General features: G+C 35.0%; 1 protein-coding gene across 1 annotated transcript in view; it reads right to left on the bottom strand.

Annotated features, from left to right (window-relative positions):
* The window catches only part of SVEP1 (sushi, von Willebrand factor type A, EGF and pentraxin domain containing 1), a gene marked incomplete at its 5' end in the record, with an annotated part of 170821 nt that overhangs the window by 48081 nt on the left and 101613 nt on the right, over positions 1 to 21127 (bottom strand). Inside the window, 6 exons of the mRNA XM_072406782.1 lie at positions 475 to 676; positions 2710 to 2867; positions 5781 to 5982; positions 16461 to 16574; positions 18078 to 18191; positions 19643 to 19739. Coding sequence (XP_072262883.1) covers positions 475 to 676; positions 2710 to 2867; positions 5781 to 5982; positions 16461 to 16574; positions 18078 to 18191; positions 19643 to 19739 — 887 coding nt within the window. The remainder of the gene's footprint in view (positions 1 to 474; positions 677 to 2709; positions 2868 to 5780; positions 5983 to 16460; positions 16575 to 18077; positions 18192 to 19642; positions 19740 to 21127) is intronic.

Genomic DNA, 21127 nt, shown 5'->3' with positions numbered 1-21127 from the left:
ACTTGTATACTAGATAACTTATCCTCACCTAGCAGTCAATCCACCAAGTCTATTCCACCAATGTTTTTAACAGGACTACCTTCATGGAAAATCAAGCTTGAACAGTGAGTGTCCCTTGATATATACTATAGTTATTATGTTTTTGAAACCATATTCCTAGCTTCTACCAAGACTTTAATATTACAAATTGCCTTATTTTAATGTTATCACAATAATCCTTGTGAACAGAGTCATTTATTATATATGTACCATATTCAATTAACTAAGGCTGGGCACCACTCTAGGACTACTTATCCTCTTGAATTACCTCTCTCTTATGATACTTCTCTATACTATTAATAAAGAATGTAGTTCTAAAAAAATATTGTGCAAACATGTAAAAAAAAAACAAAAAACAAAACAAATGGTTGAAGACAATAATTATCCAAATATTTTCTATTTTTTATAGACCAACTTTTATACAAGCATGCTTACCCATTATAATCTGTGAGTAGGAATGCATTATCACTGCCGTTTTCAATCGCATATGATATTGGTGTCCCATAATTTGTGACATCTGTGGATCTCATCCAAAAGGCGCAGGTGATGGCATTCAGTGTGGGTAAACGGTTATCAAGTATGACATAGCCATATATGCCAGAAACGTCAAAATCCAAATTAAATCCAGAAGGCTGTTCTACACCAAAACAAAAACATATCACATATGCTTGGTTTTATTTAAAAATATATAATAATTTGGACAAGTCGGGACATTCTAGAATAGTGTGTATGGTCTTAGATAGACACAACCTAAATAGAACATGTACAAGTTAAAATACATTAAACATACCAAAAACCTTGTATTTAGACAGTTTGCTTATTCTGGAGTTCAGCTTAACACTTGTCAATTAGCCTTCACCATAAATCTAATACTTAGCCCAATCGATTTCAGTCTTTGAAAACACTTACCATGTACCTACTCCAGTTAACCAAATCCCATACCTTTAACCATCTGACTTTTAAATCTAACTCAATCTAAAACATTTTAAATAATACTTGTCCTATGCCAGGCTGGGCACCTTCCAGCCAAAACACAAAAGTTGTGAGATCTTGGCCCCAGAAGCTATTGATCTGCGATCAGTATGCTTGAAAATATTTATTTTCATATACTTAAGTGAAAATGTACCATATGCAAATGTAAAAGTCTACTATTACCTTTATTATTCTGTGTCTGTCCTGATTTAGCTTTATTTTTTGTACTAGGCCCAATTTCATAGCTAAACATTTCCAATGGTCATTCCATTGTTTAATAAACTTGCCTAAGTGAATGAAAGCCCACACACCAGACAATGGAATGGCAGTAACGTCTTAGGCATGTCAACACCCAGAAAAAAATAAAGCTATATCTTATACTTTTTTTAAAAAGTTTATCATGCAATACAGGTTTGTATTAAAAGCAAATATAGACAATTTTTCAGTCCCTAGTTTTGGAACCAAATATTTCAACTTGCACATTTGATTGCCTGTGACTTGCTTCAAGGCCAGATTTTGCCATTCTTCTCCCGAGGAGAGCTAAATGACTTTATGTAAGCTGATTACCAACAGGCTCAAAGACATCAGAATAGACTAGCACTTTCCTACCACGCATGAAACAATATTTCATACTTTTTTTTTTATTTGACTTGATCAAAATGTTCAACTTGACACAACAATGTTGTAAATCCCAAGTGATTGTCATTGGACTTTATATTTAGTAAGAAAGATTGGATTTAAAGATGAAAAAGAAAAATTCTTTAAAATAGACCTATGCTGAAATACTAACATAAAGCTGCTAATCCTCTTGCTTGGAAGGGAAATACAATATAATACAATTGCTGAAATGTTTACCTTTCATTTACAAAATAGTTGTTCAGGTTATCTTCAGTACCACACACATAACCAAATGCCTAGACAATTTTTTATGGTATTTCTGTTAAAAGGGGAAAATAAGAGTTACTGTACGCTCTTATTTTTTTAACAGTAACCACATGAACAAATGTGTTTGGTTATGTGAGCAGCACTGGAGAAAAAAACAGAGCAGTAAAAGTAACTTTTATAACCCATTATTATATATTTCTGTAAGACTGCTGACACAAATGCTCCTACTGCCCTTATATGCGTTTTCATGCACTTTTAGCCTTTAAACTGCTGGAAAACGTCTATGCCGCATTTTCCCACGTTTTTACCACGTTTTTGTTTCAAGCACTTATAAACAAGAAAACGCAGAAAACCATGGGAAAACCATGTTTCAAACATATTTCAAACATGTGGCCAGAACAAAACTTGTCTAGAAATACACAAGGCATTGGGCCTGATTCAGCAAACCCTAAATGGTTTGCTATTAGTTGGGAAATGTTCTAGGTCCTGGACCGTATCTATTCCAGGTTTGCTGGATCACAGAGGTTTTCCCATGATAGTCTATCTTCTCCAGTCTTGGAGAGCATTAATAAATCAAGCTCAATAATACCTCAACTCAACTGAAAAAGAACTAAACAGCCCTAGGATTTTTTTTAACAGCACTACTTGAATTTGCCTTTCCATTTCAGATGTACAGTCAGCATAACGATCTGGAGCAAACTTGGTTGTAAGACAACATATAAACATGGTATTATGTTATACTATGTAGTTTATAAAAAATAAATGGTAGCGATAAAACCAATATTTTTCTGCAGCAATCAAAGTGAGAAATACCTGTTTCACACCTGCTTCCAGAAAATCCTGGTGGGCATTTACAAGAGTAGGAGTTAATGCCATCTATACACTTAGCCTGGTTTAGACATGGGTTTGATACACATTCATCAATGTTAATTTCACAAGAATGTCCAGTGAAACCATCCAGACAACGGCAACTAAAAAAAATGTAAAAAGGCATAAAAAAGACAAAGTTGACACAAATTAGCAAACTGTGAAACATCTCTTAGAAAAACCTAAATGGTAAAATTTTTCTTTGCTTTCTTTCTATGCACTTTGTATGTAACATTTTGGATAAACGAATACAAACTTTAGGGAGCAGGATTTTATCTTCCCTAACTTCCTTGTCTGTGCACTGTAAAACCCAGATTGTGCTGTTAAAAAAATAACTATCCAGCTTCTTTGCATCATGCCCTGTCCCCTCCTGCCTCCTGGACATAACCATTAGTTAGTAAAGCTGCCCATCATAGTAATGGAATAGGACTAGAGCACACCCTATAGAGGCCGAGCATTACAGAGTAGTCAGGTTTTTGGAGTTCAAAAAGTGTGCTTTAATAGTTAGAAAATTGGAAATCTAGTACTGAAAAAAATCTGGAATTGTGAATGAAAATATATTTCACCAGAAAGACGGAGAGAAAATGAAAGAGAAGGAGAATATGGTAAGGCTGCTCTACAGTGAACAATGATGTATAGCAAAAAGGTAATTTATACTAACAAGTTGACAAAGCGGATCAATATTCAACATCTAATTAAAACTGTGCCTACAAAATTGTAAACATATTAATCGAATGTTTAACTGCAATCATCACATTTTTCTTCAGAAAATTGCATGTTCTATTTGAGGTGCTTTATTTTTTCACATTTTTAATTTGTGTTTTGTCCTCTGTATAGATGTTATTGTAGCTGAAAATCTCCTGCAGGTGTGAAGACATTGGGGACTTTGATAATGACTGCAAACACAAGTCTGACAAGGAGTAAACTTGACATATGCAGTTTTACGTGACCTCCATTTTATCTCATAACCGGTGAGGGAATGAATATTGTTTTGCAAAATGAAAATCATAAAAAATAATCTAAATGTACTACATTAGGTGGAAAGAAAATGGTCAGCTCATTTAGGAGTAATGTTTTAGTTATAGGTAAATTAGAATGTAGGGAGGAAGAAGGAAGGAAGAATTAGTTCAAATGACACCAAATGTATCAGAAAAATAGTAAAGTAAATTAAAAAACTGTCAACTGCTGGAGAACAATACAGAATTATTACTATAGAATAATATAGAATTTTTTTATCACAAGAAAAGTACACCTGAATTCAGCATTTGTTTTGAATAATATACCGTACTTAAAGACGTATTTTGGGGGTGTCTTTGGATACCATTTCAAATTTGCATTTAAGAAATCTCATTTTACACAATTGATGTAAAATAAATATCAATAAAAGAACTTTCTATATTACATGTAAGTATACTATATTTTATGCATGATATATACCTGCTAAAACTATGTATACAGCTAAAAACCCTGAGAGTGTTGCTGTGATCTGCCAATTTGAATGACATGCAGCCAAAGCAGTCACAGTGCTCCCATGAAAGAGCCAGGGGATGATATATAGAGACACTCTATATAATTTATTTTGTTCTCCCCTAGCAACTACATATAAGGTTATGTAGAATGGGGCAGAAGAGCTGTACCAGCACAAAAAGTAATCAAATGCTCCCAGAGAAGGGGTGAGATATAATGTGAAAGGAGGGAGAGTAACAGGTATATGTTATATATATATATATATATATATATATATATAGTGACACCAATGCAGGATTGGAGGTGGAAGGGAGATATATTTGCCCAGGATTCCTCTTTTATGTGAAGTAGCAGGTGGAAAACTCACCTGCGAGGTAAATAATGAAGCAGCACTGAAGGTGGGGTTATAACCCAGAGCCAGGAGTTCAGTCAGAAGCCTAATTTGGAGACACAGGCAGGGATCTGTGCAGGCTCAGCCTGGCTTAGAGAGACACAGCCAGGTGGACTGTGTGTGAGAGAGAGCTCGGTTTGGAGACACAGACAGTCGGTCTGTGAGGAGCTCTGCTGAGTGACTCAGAAAGTCAGTACGGGTGACTGAGCTCAAGTCAGTTGGTGTGAGTGAGCTCAAAGAGTGAGTAGAAGGTTGCTGCAAGCTTTGTTTGGAGCTGACAAGGAGAAGCCCTCCAGCTGATAGACAGGAAAGTCCTATGTTTGGTAAGTGCCGGACAGGCAAGGTTTTGGTTTGCTATTTTTTGTTATGCTATCCGCAACCTTTAAATAAACCTGACTACAAGTCAGCTTAACACTTTTACCTCGGTGTGTGATCTGAACTGGTTGAATCAGACAAGTGTTCTTTGACCCCAGCAAAGGCGATCCTGAGCGAAACCCCTCACAACATATATATATATATATATATATATATATATATATATATATATATAATATTGGAAATAAAACAGGTACGAACTTAGGATACCTAATTTATTTTTGTGTTTAGTTGCAATTTTTAGTTGGTGTAAGGACTTCTTTATAGAGAATGGTGCATTTAAAATGCCCTTTTCCCCAAAAGTGCAAGCCAAAGTCACTAAAGTTTTCAATCAGCAAGAGCTAAAAATTGTATCTGGTGACAAGCACAAAATTATATAGGGTTTGAAAAGTCATGCTTGCCACAGCTAGAACTCCACTTTTGCTAAAAGTACTCAATGCACTATATTTTATTAGCCTTGTGTGGCAAGCTACATAACTGCTACATAAAAGGGTATATTTAGGTTTAAATGGGGCTTTTTAAACTTTGGCACACTGAAAAGTGGGGGATATCTAGTCCTTTCTAATTATTCTTCTGAATCACATATTTATAGCACATACTACTGTTGTGGAGGTAAATAATGAGCTGAGTTAGATTTATTTAGTAAACTGCTAAAAGAACGTAAATTTCAGATTTATTTTACAAACATCCCGGTATGTCTCCATTGGGCCCAGACATTGAGTTTTTATAAAATGGACTTGGTTTTCTTACAGCCATGGTTATCAGAATAACAAACAGTCCTCACCTGTAGCTGCCAATTCCATCGGTGCAGGTGGCCCCATTCTTACAAGGACCACTATGGCACTCATCAATGTTCTGCTCACACACTTTGCCTGCATACCCAAGAGAACAAACACACTGGAAATCTCCTTTCAAGTCCTTGCACTCTCCATTGTTTAGGCAAGGCTTTGACAAGCACTCGTCTATTTCTATTTCACAATGTGTACCTAGAAAAGAAATAGCATAGTCAAGTAAGAATACTAAAGAATGAACTTATTAAAAATAAACTAAAAACACTGCATTACTAGTCCAGACTGTTTTCATATGCCATGAGTAATAAATATTAATGAAATCTTATTTTCCTGAAACAAAGAAATAGTGTGGATTAGCAACCCCAAATTCTCCCTTTCAGTTCAAAGCTTTCCTTTTGGACATTCAGTGATAGGATTGCTTCACTTTCTTATTACAGAAGTTGTGTGAATGAAACTGTTATACCAACCTAACGAAAAATATTGTTTAAGTATCATAAACAAGATCAGATATTAAAATAATATTAGAATTTAGAGTTGTATGCCAAGGACAAAAAATGCATCTAAGAATGTAACAGTTTTGCATGTGTATGTGTGTCCTGTCCTTTAAAAGTAAAGGATGGAACACAATGCACAATACAATGCACCATGTGTTACACAAAATATATCACACTTATTTCCTTTTGGAGAATAAATAATAAATAGAATTTGCTTCCTTTAGGATGGGAGGGTCTAAAAATGAATGGACAAAACTCTGAAGTTTTCAGTCATGTTGGCAAATAGACGCCAGGCCATGCACTACCATAGCAAACTTAAATTTCTTTCAGAAGTTACCAAATAGCCTATCATGGGTGGCTTTAGTGTATTAAAACAGGCCAGTCACAGCCAACATTCAGAATTGTCACGGAGCCAAATGTAATGGTCCTGATTTATTAAAGCTCTCCAAGGCTGGCATGGATACACTTTCATCAGTGAATTTGGGTGATCCTGCAAACCTGGAATGGATTTGTTAAAAGTCATTTGCTATCTGTTAGCAAATGTTTTCAACCCTGGACAAGATCCATTCTAGGTTTGCTGGATTATCCAGTTTCACTGATGAAAGTGTATCCTCTACAGCCTTGGGGAGCTTTAAAAAATTAAACCCAAAAAGTCATACAGAATAAAATCTCTCAGACTGTACTATATATGGGAAAACAAATTAATGTTTTTCTGTATTGATGATTACACTGTGGATTTAATGGTAGGCCATTCGATTCACTGGGAGGGGAGAAAATATAATCTTTGGAATTATATTCATTTAAATGTTTTTTTTTTTTTTTGTTGCTAAAAGTACATAAACAAACCTGTGATGCTATGTGTTGCTTACATGGGAGTTTACCACTAAAAACTATTACGTTAGGTAAAAATAAAATTATTTAAAAGAGTACATGTATGGCTAACTTTAACAAGTCTTTTGTAATTACATTTACAATGTATTTATTAATAAAACAATCACCAATTGACCAAATAACTTCTAGATGTATTCATATTTTCTTGATACCTCCATTGAAATTGAAATTGTCATATTTGTAAGGTTACATTTTACTAAGGATACATTGCATCATTCACTATGTCAGGTATAATGCTTAATATAGTATTAGTCAGTAATATAAGCAGGGAATCCATAGGAATCATCTCAACAGAATTCTAGTAGTTCTAAAATTGTTTTTGTAGCAGGTCCTTGTTCAGTCCCCAACTAAACATGGGGATGCAAGGGACAGAAATTTAGTGCTCTTCTCTGAGTACCCTTCTTGAAATGTAAAGCCAAAGACGTTTACAGTAAAAGATTTATGCTGTTCTTAAAAAATAAATCATTTGCGAGAAATAAAAGCAGCAGAGCATTTGTAAAAAAAAAATCTGTTTTTTGCATCACATTAGTGAATTTGGTAACTTTTAAAATCTCTCCACAGTGCCTTTAGAACTCTGGACAGCCCTGTATATATTGCATGTTGCTATTTATTTCAAGCATTCATCTGATTAAAATTAATGCTGATCTAGTATGCAATATGGCTAATTTTCTACATGCATATGCTTACAAAATAATTGTTGAATGAGTAATCAGTCTAAAATGGAAAACCAATCGTTTTTACATTATACATTTTATTATAGCTCATTGAATGACATCTATATAATAGATCATTGAAATACAGAATTTGATACAGCAGGCCACATTGCACAAAACACAGAAAACATAAATATTGTAAGACTGTTTCTGTGCAAAAAAACACTTTTGCCAATTTAATAGTGATGTAGTGTCCTGTTGGGAATCGCTAACTAACAGTGGTGTCATGTGCACATCTCTGACTATGATTACACAGCAACCATCAACTTTACAACTCATACTTTATGCATGTTGATAAGAGTAACATACAAGCTGCTTAGTCACTTGGGGAATCTGTCTATGTTCAGCATTAGACACATGTAGAACCTTCAGGTCATATTATCTGTTCTGGAACGGGTTATTGCTGGTATTATATGGTATGTTAAAAATGAGTCCACCACTGTATATTTCAAATTGCTATAGCTCAAATCAACATTTTATGTGCTCTGGTTGTAAACAGTACATAAACACTACTTATTCAATCCAAGGTCACTTGATTCATGTAATATCATCAAATAAGTAACCTTCAACCAGGGGATGCTGTTGGATCATAATAGCTATTTTGTCTGTTATTGAGGATTAACGCTGAAAGCATACAATAGACATCTGCAGTGAGCCATGATGCTGAGAAAATTGGCATTTACTGTTCTTGCTCTGCAGGTGTCTAAGATAGAATGGTGAAGCCAGTTATACTTACAGGATATTATCATGTGTCTCTTGTTATATCACTAATATAAAAAGAGTGTGAAACTCTTTTGTATTTGTCTTACAAAAGTCACACAGTTTATGTTGTATGTATACATTGTGCAGTATTTGGGTAAAAGGACATATTATCTAACAAATTAAATGCACACTTCCTATGATTAAGGTTTTAAAATATTTGCCAAGGTGATCTAGCTAACACTGAAATCAGCAGAGGGTCCGGGGCTTTAGCTACAACATACACACATAATCACACAGCAAGAGGTAATGCAGACTAATGTATACTTTTCATAGTACAGCAAAGATAACCTAAATAATCAGTCCAGGGAACAGAGATTAAGTAGGACAAAGACGATGCAGAATTGAGGTGCATGTAGAAATTTAAAGTGGAAACTTCTCAAACTTTGCAAGTGTGTATGAATAAATATATAATTTGGGTTGTGGGACTATTACATTACAGTGGATATACAATATATCTCTCTAACACAAACAGGTAGATAAAGAGGGAAAACTTGCTTTCCTCTGTGTATGAAGAAATACCAATATAAAGTATCAGTACAGTTTTACAAAGTAGTTATTTAGTTAATATAGTATCCTTTATTGAAAACATATATAAACATTTAAATGTATTAAAGTTAAATATAAAAAGCAATATTTATTCCATGTAAGTGTACATTAGTAAAATCACTTACCATAGGTACATAGAATTACCTGAAATAAAAATCTGTACAATAAACTCAGAGTTGGATTAGCAGCATCAGAACTCTGACAATTAAGGCTCTATTGCTTTACATAGTGCTGTTTGTAAAATGCTTACAGAAAGGTAGCACAGATTTGCTGCTTCTTCATTGTTCAGTTACAGGCTAGAATAGTATAGGACCAAGTTGTATTGTATATATAAAGGGCACTCTACAGAGAGGTCTGGGACCTGACTATAATGTAGTGCTTGGATCATAGGACTGACTGAACAAAATTACAAATCTGTGAACATATAAACCGCTTACTTATATTTATTGCAAACTTTTGTGTTATAAACATGTAAAAGTAGCTTTTTTATTAAGGTTTAGTGGTTTGTAAAGTGACTTCTAATTCGATAAAGAGTCAAATAGAGAAAGAGAAGGGCTTTTTGACACGCATTTTAATTATATTTCCCTAAATTATATTTATATGATAAATTAATATCACAGGTGCATAGATCAATGGTAACAATAACCATGGTATTATTATTAGATTTTTCAGTATCTCTAAGAGATCACAAATTGTACCACAGTCTCTTATCCCAACGCATGTCGCCGTTTGGCTTCCTCAGTGGAATTAGAAACTTTTAATTGATAGGTAGATTCTTGCTTATTCAGAAAGATCGGTAGGTTAAGACGAGAGATACATAACATGGAATGCCATGGGGTGTATCAAGTAAATGGTTTCTTACATGATGCTAGTTTAGAATCTTGAAAGAGATGTGTAGGGAGAAGAACTACTTAGCAGTGATATATATTAATGATATTGAAGGGTAGAGGGCTCAGATTAATGTTACCTTCTGGCAGCTATCTAACTTCTAATGCCACTGGACTACAGTGTATAAAGAGCCTTTACGACCTGCTTAGCTCTGCAATGCTTTTTTTTATAAGACAATACTGTCAGCAGGATCTATGGACAAAAATATAAAATGGACAATTTAATATATGGTTGTAGGAGAGCTGCATGTGTGGCCATTGTTAGAATGGCCATAGGCTTGAAATGGTTAAATGACAATATTATGCCTGTAGCACAAAATGAACTACTGTGACCTTCCTCAGGGGAAAAAATCCATCAGGAAGGTTAAAAAATGTTACCCGATTGTTATTTTGTTTACCAGGATATGCTGTTGCCAAGAACTGTCTGCCTGCGCTCCCTCCTTCTCTTCCTAAATGTGTTCCAGTTTATGTGACAACTTTCCAAAGACATGCCTCTAGGCAGTCAGATCATTCATGACCTATTGCCCTAGCAAATTATTATTATTATTATTAAACAGGATTTATATAGCGCCAACATATTACGCAGCGCTGTACATTAAATAGGGAATGATTTTTTACATATCTCATATCAAATCATTTCCTATACGACATCTCATGTATCTCATATTTAATAAATTCCATCTGCACAAATGTATTGTCTGTAATTCAACTGTAAAAAAAAAGAGGAAGAGGCAGTAGACTTAGGCAGAAATAAAAGTTGGAACATACAGGGAAACTGTCAGGCACATACTGTATATGGAAGCTTCCGCTTCTGGCTTGTCATCTTGTTTCTCATTTCTCATTACTGAACTGTCAGATGTCCTAGCACTTTATTGGAAATGAAACAATAGGGTAGTACACCAAAATAGCCTAGCAACAAAGAAATGTACCAAAGAGTATGGTCTATAAGGAGCAGCTTAGCTCAACAAACTTCCATTCACTTCCACAAAGTTCCATACCCATAGTTTTCCACTTCTAAAAATAATGGTCTTTAATGGCCAAGAGCAACCAGATAACGTTAATTATTCAGATTCAGCAGTCTAATGGGTATCACTCAGTTTTTTTTTCAGTTTTATTGATGCACAGGTAGTCACGGGTTACATACGAGATAGGGACTGTAGGTTTGTTCTTAACTTCAATTTGTATGTCGGAACAAGTACATTATTTTGATGAATGTAATTAGGACAGATGTTTGTCTCAACACAGTGTGGTGTCAGTTACTGTAAAAAAAACACCCTTGTGAGCTTATCACAAACATAGCCAAAAAAAAAAAAAAAATGAAGCCTAGACATTCATTACCTTCTGGAGCAAGCTGTGCTTTGAAATGCAAAAACAAACGACTGCAAAGTTTGTCTTGGTCATTAAAGAGGTACAAGATGCTAGAGATCACCCAAAACCTCAGCTGTGTTTAGCAAAAGATTTTTTCTGCAAATCATGCAAACCACCCCCTCCCCCCCATTAAGCCACACAAGCGAGCAGTGAAGCCCTGTTCATATCTAGGAGTCGTCCGTATGTCCGATGTCCTTAACTAAAGGACTACCTGTATTAGCCAACAGCATGCATGTATTTTACACCCCTACACCTTTTTTGAGTTATTTGTATTTTAACCATTGGGACATCTCGTGGTCTACATTGCAAGCTAGTATACGATTTAAGTATTTTAAGTAGTTTATGTTTGCTTTTTGTGATTTTGTAATAGTATTGGAATATGATAGTGCTGTTTAACAATGTGCTGTACATGATCATTGAACGATGTGTGTGGCTTATTTGTGAAACGTTTTTAATTATCATGTTGCAGAAGTCTATGTAACAAGATAAGTAATAATACACTGCAATAATTGTGTTTCTTAAAAGGCAATAAAATATTCCTTTTGCACCTTCCTGCATTGACCCTGTGTTAGATATAAACCTCTGAAGATAAGGTCTAAGCTTGCTCATCCTCTGCCCTGCACCAGCTTTAGGTATAGTATTATTGGGCTTTTGTTCCCTTCTCAAAGATTGCAGGAGTTCACTGAAAGGGGGAAGTTTAGCTCTTACAGAAATGAATGCCTGTGTGCTTGTGACATGTGTTTTGCTGTGTGACTGTGATTATGATATAAAAAATGCAAGAAAAACAGAAATTTTATTCTAATATTGCACCGATTGAGACGTTTCTTTTAGACATATGCAAAGCTGTTGGAATGTTTTTAATTTTGTGATGTACTGCAAGCAGTCTCAGTTCATAAAGACCTGTTACTAAACTTGCTGGTTTGAAGCTGAGCAAAAAAATACGGAACTGGCTGTCATTCAGCTTGGTTAGTAAATCACATCTACTGGTGAAAAATATACACTGCAAAAGACAGTTCTGACCTTTTACAGGGCTGTGATTTTTTTTTCTAACATTATTGTATAGTTATAAGTAATATAACATATTTTATTTATATTTGTATATTTATTTGATTAGAATACAGGGCTGCCATTGACTATTTTGAATAATTTCCTCTTCCAGAGACTTATATCTTCATACTTTACCAGGACTAGTAGCAACAGAAGAAAAAGGGAAAATGGGGCAGAGGGCAAATTTTCAGCTTCTCATTCTCTTTGCATGTTCCTTCAAAGCAGGAGGGGTGCGGTAAAGGAAGCCAGAGTAGTGGCAGGGTTGTGCAGTGTCAGAAAGAAAAGTGAAAAGCTCTAAACCCATAAAGGCCCTCACAACTAAGACCTCTAAATGTCCACTAATATAAAGCCCCCTAAATTTAAGTCCTCTGTTCTTTAAAGACCTTAAATAAAAGTTTACTCCTCTTGCTGCCCAAAAATAAAAAGTTTTCTCCCTTTGCTGGGCTAAAAATAAATGACTGATTCCCTTAACTACCTTTGGCTGCTATATCTACCACAGGTGCTCCTGAAAATCACTAATCCGCTTATGAGGTGCTGATCCTTTGCCATGTTAAATAGTGCTGAGCCAAAGTTCTGCCTCTTAGCTGGACTCACAAAAATATACCACAGCAGATGCACAGTGGAATGTTGCAGAAACCAATGTTCTCAGCCACATGTAGGCGCTACCCAACTCTAGATAAAGAAGAGAGCTAAGAAGAGCTGTAATGCTTCTCCGTCTTTAAGCCCTCTAGTCTAAAACTGCTGGCCCTTAAAGGACTCTAAATTAAATACCCCTGCTCTTCAATTTTCATTAATAAAACCATATCCTAACGTCCAAATGCCCCTTAATTTATATACCCCCCTATGCAAAAACTTAAATAAAGCACTGAAGTCACCAGCTTGTGAGTGGTGCCTGTGAATCCTACTAACAGGGTGAATCATCAGAGATTGATCAGCAGTATCTCTCCGCTAGTACTGGCAGTATACAGGCTTTGTCCTACACAATTCTTCATGCACTCATACATTTAGCTCAAAAGGATGAAGAAGAGAACTTGTAAGTACGTCAAAGGCAACAGGAAATAGGAGTGAGTGAAGTTGTCACATTCTACTCCACTGTACGTTCTGTGAAAACTATAGGGTTAATAGGTAAGCCATATTTTTGTTTTTCTTTAGGATTATTAAACAAACTACTGTATATAAAGAAAGCTTGGCACTGTTAAGATGGACTTTTGGACTTTGACACAGTATCTAAGAATGGTTAGTATTATACCCATGTACTTTTTTTTTCCTGGAAGGCGGGTGAATATCTGGTTGCCCTCTTACAAAACGGAAAGTTTCAGATGTCACCATATTCCCTCCCTGTAAACCCCTCCATATTTTGGGGGCGAATAGATATTGGGAAGAGGCCCTGGCCCCCATTCATTCCCAAGAGCTAGCGTATTCTGGATTGGCAACCTTTGTGTTTCTCTGATTTTCGGTGTTCTATATGATCACAAGAGCTTATGTTTAAAACCTGGAGATTGAAAAATGCAATTGACCAAAGCAACTATTCATAGTCCATTATGCTGCAGTTCACGTGTTACCAGTCGTAGCATTATTTTTTTTTTCTTTTCCCACTTATATAAGCCAAATAGCACAGTGCTCTATATTTTTTCTATTTTTTCTCAGTGCTCTCTATTTTTTCAGTTTACTCTCATGGGTATGTATTTCTAACTCCTTCACGCAGCACCAAGCACATTTCTTAGACTTGCCAGTCTTCATTCATCCATGCAGAGGCCTGATAAAGCGAATGTAGTTCTGCTTTCTGTCAAACATCTGACTGACACATTTCAACATTTTCAGCATGTAGGGCTTCTTTGTACGACAGACTTGCTTGTACTTTACAATTAATTCCTAGAGACATGTTTAACTCATTTCCTTTCATAACAAACTGCTTAACAAAAGAAAGTTATATTATTTATCATTGTACAAAGAAATATCATTCACAGCAACCCATTCACAGCAACAACAAAACAACTGTGATATGATAACAGGGACTGCCTAAAAACTAAAAGAAAAACAACCCCAAAAATCTTCTTTCAAAATGTAAATTTACAATGTAAAAAGCTGGGGGAAAAGATAGTGAATAACAAACCGTCTTTTATCCCTTGACTTAGGCAATTTACATGGTAATGTCAGTGGCTGTTAGTGTTTGGAAATTCAAGAACAGATATGTAATATACTGCAGTTTATCAGACTTTAACTGTAGTGGTTGCATCAGTTTTCTTTTTTTAGGCATTTTATATATTTTTTTCATTTGATGATACTGCAACCCCTGTTGTAGGGTAACAATGGTTACTTACTGAATTGTATCTATGAGGAAGCAGTGTTGTCATCCTAGAACCGAATTTTCTAGGACTACATACCACCAAACCCTCTTTTCATATCTAAATTATAGAAAAATAGATTTATACAGCTCTGTGCCAGATTGTGTCTAGATATTAGTTGAGCCAACCAGGAGCCTACTTCTTAAAGCAGAAGTAAACTTAAATAAAGCTCTATTCACCTTTACTTTCACAGATCCGTGAATTGCTCAGGAGGTTTTTTCTGGATTGTCCCATAATCCTCCCTCATCCTGGCGTGGAGAAAGTGCCAGATGCCGTCATCTTCTTTCCTCTTCTTCCACCTTCAGCCTACGTCACCAGATCTGACACTGTGTAGGTGTGAGATCGAGTGACATAGCCTGCGGTAGATGGGGAAAACAGAGTGCTACGTGAGATTAGCATTTTCTTTATCCCCATTGAAGAAAAAGCTTCTTCTTTGCATGTGTGAGGTCGGGCATATGCAGAAAGAGCAGCAAGAAGCCTCCTGGGATGCATGATGTATGCATCTACGCTTTAAAAAAATAATGTACAAATTTTAGTTTGGGGCATTCCTAAAGTAGGGTAGAGATCAAGCATAATTTACAAGTGTGCTGCTTCTCATTCACTACCTTAGCAGGCTGTAATGTGTCCCTGACCAGTCTGTATAGCTTTACTGCAATGTAGTCTTGCAGGGAGATCAAGGGACTGACAGGTGTGCTTGGATCACAAGCCTAAAATTCTTTAAAAGATCAAGCAGTTCTCAAATATATATTTTAAAAGTGAAATTTAGCTGTTTTCACTGAGTTCAGATTAAATGACAGCTCTGCCTACAGTGGAAATAAATACAAAAAGTTGTTGGTAGGTAAAGATTTATGGCAGACGACACATGCAATATATTTTTACTTCTAATCTTTTCCTATGCTCCTAGGGGCTTTTGGTTCTTTGCTTATACTTCACAGTGCATGCACCATTCGGATTTGAGTCTGTCATACCCAGATACCAGGGACACTGTAACACCATCCATGCCCAAATAATAATGTAATGGACTCAGAAGCATCAATAGCAAGAATAAGAACTTCGGGAAGTGCAGTGGCGGCAGGATCCTGGACCCTCAACACTGCAGGACACTAGTAAAAAGTTTGTGACATAATTCATAAGAATGTTTGACATACTTGCCGGTTATTGGCAAAAAGCTCATTCATACCATCATGTTAGTTCTGCTGTAAAGTGTAGCACTGCTAATGAAACACGGTTTACTGGATGAGCAAACATTAGCAAGAAAGGATGATTAAACTTTACATAACAGCAGAGGTTCACTATATTTCATCAAAACTAATATACTAAATAATATTTTAAAAAAGAGTATAGTGAACAATAAGTCTACCAATACCAATGACAGATAATTTCACACAAAACCATATAAGGTATTGTGTTTTGTAGATTGTTCTGTGGCTTATACATAATTTCTGGAAGATATTCCAAATAAAATAATATGTCAGAGTATTATCTTCAAAAATTCAACCATGAATGTTTAAACTCAATATAGAGTAGTTATTCAAAATATCAGAGATCAATTTGCATTTTGTAGGTCTATATACTATTTTATTATTAACAAATTCTACAAAGGAGGGTTCTGACACTTACCAAGAAATCCATTTGGACATCGACAATGAAACATGTTCACCCCATCCACACAGGTTCCCTCATTTGCACATGGATGTGAAGCACACTCATTAATGTTTTCCTCACACAAGGCACCTTGCAAAAAAATATTATTCTTTTAGAAATCAGCCCCCAAAAATTATATTTAATAAATAAAATATCCAGCATATATGTCCAATATCACCTAAGTAAAACATAATTAATTATTAAGTGCAAGTCTTTACTAACATTTATTGATGGGCAATCTGCCTATTTTTGATCTAGAGGAGAACCCCATTGAAGTCTGAGGAGTCTATATGGAGAGAAGGCTGTAAATATTTGGCAATTTTTTGGGCTAAAGGAAAATAAAAATAATAACTAAAAAACTAATACCTCATGGCAACATCAGACAATTCAATGGAGGATATGTACAAATGAAAAAAGGGAAGAGGGTCTTTTCGTGCATTTTTGAGGGCAATATTTAAAATATAAGCACTTTAAAGCTGTAAAGAACATTTTTAAATTTACATGATTAAATAAATATAAAAAGATATTTATGAATATTTTATCACTGAACATTATAAAGAGAATAGATAAAATTAAATTAAACATTCCCTCTAAATTCTGCAATGAATCTTTTATCTTGGGTGATATATTTGTTAGAAGTTTTGCATGTGTGCAGGAATGCCAGATGTGCACTACCACCCTAGAACTTCTATTTATGCATTAAAGGACATCACTTTGATAATACACAATTTTTTAAGTCTCAAAAGTATTTACTAATAAATGCCTGGCTTAGTTTAAAGTGAAGGCTATATTTTTGTTCCTGATTTGTCTTAAACCTAATCATATGTTACATCTTCTAGTGCTGATGAAAATTCTGCAGGCTTTATAAAGGCATGTTAAGAACATGCTGTCTACAGCAACTTACACTTAATGAAAATATGTGCAGAGTTGTATTTGTACTATAGAAATAAGTTAGCTTGGGGTTAAGATTACTTGACTACTGTTTGTTTTTTAGTAATATTTATTGAAACCATGGCTCTCTCTAGAATTTGTATGTTTTCCCCAAGTTTACATGACCCACATTTCAGCTGCTTTCAATTCCATCAATAATTCCTAAGAGCAAACTTCAATTTGCCAATTCGTTATATATTTTTTTATTTATTTTTTGTTTTAGATAGCATAGTGAGGGGATAGAACATCTGTAGAGAGATTTAACCTTTTTTTTGGCCTGTTGACTACCAGGACAAATATAGGAAAATGAGGAAAAAAGGAAATACGAGAAAAAATCTACAATTTTTGTGTTGCCACCAACAGCAAGAACTTTATGCTGATCTTGCCAGAGATACAATGATACTGAGCCCCCAACATTGAGCTGATTCTATCTCTGCCATACTGAAATCTAACACTGGGTTACACTGAACACTGAAAACTACACAGGATTATCAACCCTGCCTAAGAGGGGAGGGGGGGCGTTTTGTAGGTCAACAGAAGAGAATTGGGCAGGAATGCCTGATATGTAAGGTGAAATATATAAACTTTTACTTTATACATGTTATGAACTAGGCCTGTCCTATTGTATGTGTATTTCTTAATCTGTAAAGCATTTCTTCCTACCTCTAAAGCCCGCAGCACATTGGCAATCAAACTTTCCAATGCCATCTTTACAAAATCCATTGTTTCTGCAAGGCATGGATTTGCAGTCATCAATGTTGATTTCACATTTTGTACCTGAAAGAATAAAAAAAAAACACTTAAGCACATAAACAGTTGGCTAATAAGAGAAAGTGCATGCTTCAAAATGCTGAAATGAATGTACTGTGCAAATGTGCTATTCTGGCTGATTAGATATTTCGGTTTGCAGCCAAGGGACAATATTCATTTGGTGGAAGGTGGTGTTTTATTAATAATAAATTCATGCAACATATTAATTCACGTTGCCTTTATATTTAACCCCAGTTCTAAATTTCCATAATTGTTAATTGTTGAGCACAGGCAAATTATCATTTATTTCCACAACAATAGATGTAAATGGAGCTTTGGAAAGTATTGTAGAGCAAAAAGAAAGTATTATTTAATTAGAAGAATACTATAAATCTGCCAGCCATCATCTCTAGAGGCAGATTTCTAATGGTGACATCACTAAAATGGCTTTCCAGCCATCTGCTTCTCACATAAAACATGAATTAAAAAGAAAAATGTTTATTTCTATGTGAAACTTCAACTAATGCCCTAAAATGAGCTTAAAGTTCTGCACGATTTTTACTGGTGATATTATTTTTCCTTGAACACAACTTGCCTTACTTTACCTGTATCTGAAGCTATCTGTTACCTGATATCTGAGTGTTAATTGAGGTTAAAAGGATATTTGCCCTGGGCCCGTGAAGACTACCTGCCCATCAACAGATTTAAAAAATTTGACTCTAGATGAACAGGCTCTAATTCTAAACTCAAACTAAAACCCACTCATGTCAGAAATGATTCTTACTATATACTACTGAGGCAGCTGGAGGCTATAGAGAGCTGGGGAATGGAATAGGTCATGTGACCTCTCATTAAATGTGATTTGGTGTTAAAAAAAGGAAAACTGTGGTAACGAAATATGGATTATATGTCAATGTTGACCTCTGCTTCTAAGAATGCTAGCTCTCATACAGATCCATATCCTTCAATACTTTGGAGCACTGATCTAGAACAAGTATGAAAATCTCAAATTCTGGATTTTCAATATATGTGCTTGTTTTAGGTAAGTAACTCAGATAGTATCCAGATTAAAAACATGAGGAAAAGAAAGTGTCCTTAGAAGACACTCACTGCATTTTTTACATATTTTCCTACAAGTTTGTATGGGCTCCAAGAAGCTGAAATAGTGGAAATTATAGATTACATATAATAATAAAGTGTAGAATTGCATGATGCTTTGGGTATAGGGCTGAAAATTGGGAATACACATAGGAGAATAATGTAGATGTGCTGACTGTGCTGGAGAGACTCATGAAATTCTATTCTAAACTTGCTACATAGGTCAATGATACCGTACCTAAACATTCAGTGGTGCCTTATTATAATTAAAGTTACAGCACCAATGTGTTTTAAAACTACACATTTGTTATCTAAGTTCATATACTATAGTGGACATTTCTCTCCAAAAAAAATATGGTGGGATGGACATGCTAAAATACCTGTAAAGCCTTTAGGACATGTGCAAGTATATCCACTTCCAACTTGTTTGCAAGTTCCACTGTTTTGGCATGGATTTAAAAAGCAGTCATGAAAAACCTATTTAAAAATACACAATGGCAAAAAATTAGCAACATAAAAACAGTATATGTTCCTTTAAATAAGCTGATAATGCATTATTATTTTATTAAAAGTGTTTTAGCACAATTTGCATCTGAACTAAATGAATAATTTATCCCTAATGTAAAACAGTGAGGATCTATTTGGTATGCTGTGTAAGGTAGCCTATTTAAAAGGAATGGGCTACAAAGCACCTCACCGGATGAAAAATGTGCTGCAGAGAATGTACAGAATACAGGTTGTGCTGTGCACTTCAGTTTTTTCCAAGAGTAACAGTAACCTTTGCCTATGCATTCCTACACTTAACCCATATGACTTGATATGACCTCTAGAGGAGTGAAATATTAAAGAGTCTGGAGGAAGAAAGTTGGAGATGTAGGCCACAAGAGATAAGTACACTACTTTTTCTAAAGGCCACAAGAGATAAGTAGGCCACAAGAGATAAGTACACTACTTTTTCTAAAGCAGGGATCTGTTGTTTTTTATATATTTAGGAAATTAGGTCCTATTAAAAGATGACATTCTGGAAACCTGTCAGATAAGAACATATTATTATGGTAAAAAGTTCATAAGTTTGAGGTTGACTGTAAATAAAAAAAGTCCATGATTTATTAAAATTTATCTTGATGTTTGTTCCAGTCTTCTCACAAAATATTTCCCAGACAACTCATGCATATCAACCATGAGAAGTACATTTTAGAATAGGGTGCTCCTTCATATATTGCATAACTTATCCATTAAACTTGGGATGGGCTTTATTTCTGTTGGCTTGAGAGTGAAAGTATTTCTTATTGCTACCAGAACAAATACAAGGAAACTGATATAAGGTTCTAGCACACACCCTACCCTACACAGATACTGAAAATAGTAATGGTGTTTACACATTTATGAGAACTTTTAAGGAACCATAAGAATATAAAGGGGTACATTTGCGAAACAGACCTTAAGAATCTAATCTGTAACCAGAACAGTCTAAAAAGATGTAATTATTACCCTATTTTTATTAGACATGTTATAGCGAAGTCTTTTTGTGGCCATCGTCCAAATTAGTTTGGTTTTTAATTTATAAAAATACCCCTTTTGTTTTGATACTTTGTGTATTCTGGTTTAATCTGCTTTCTCAATTTTATGTTTTGTAATTTGTTACTTCGTAAAAATCTCAATAAACACTCTTTAAAAAAAATTATGAAAAGAGAGGGATATGTCCAATGCCAATTTGAAATCATGGTTTTGGTATTGTTGGATGCATGTTGATGAGTAAAATACCGTATTTTTCGGACTATAAGACGCACTTTTTCTTCCCCAAAACTGGGGGGGTGCGTCTTATACACCGAATACATATTAAATATAACGGTAATTAAAAAAAA

Source organism: Pyxicephalus adspersus, chromosome 3, assembly GCF_032062135.1.
Source record: "Pyxicephalus adspersus chromosome 3, UCB_Pads_2.0, whole genome shotgun sequence".
NCBI lineage: Eukaryota > Metazoa > Chordata > Amphibia > Anura > Pyxicephalidae > Pyxicephalus > Pyxicephalus adspersus.
This window is presented reverse-complemented; position numbering and strand designations above follow the sequence as displayed.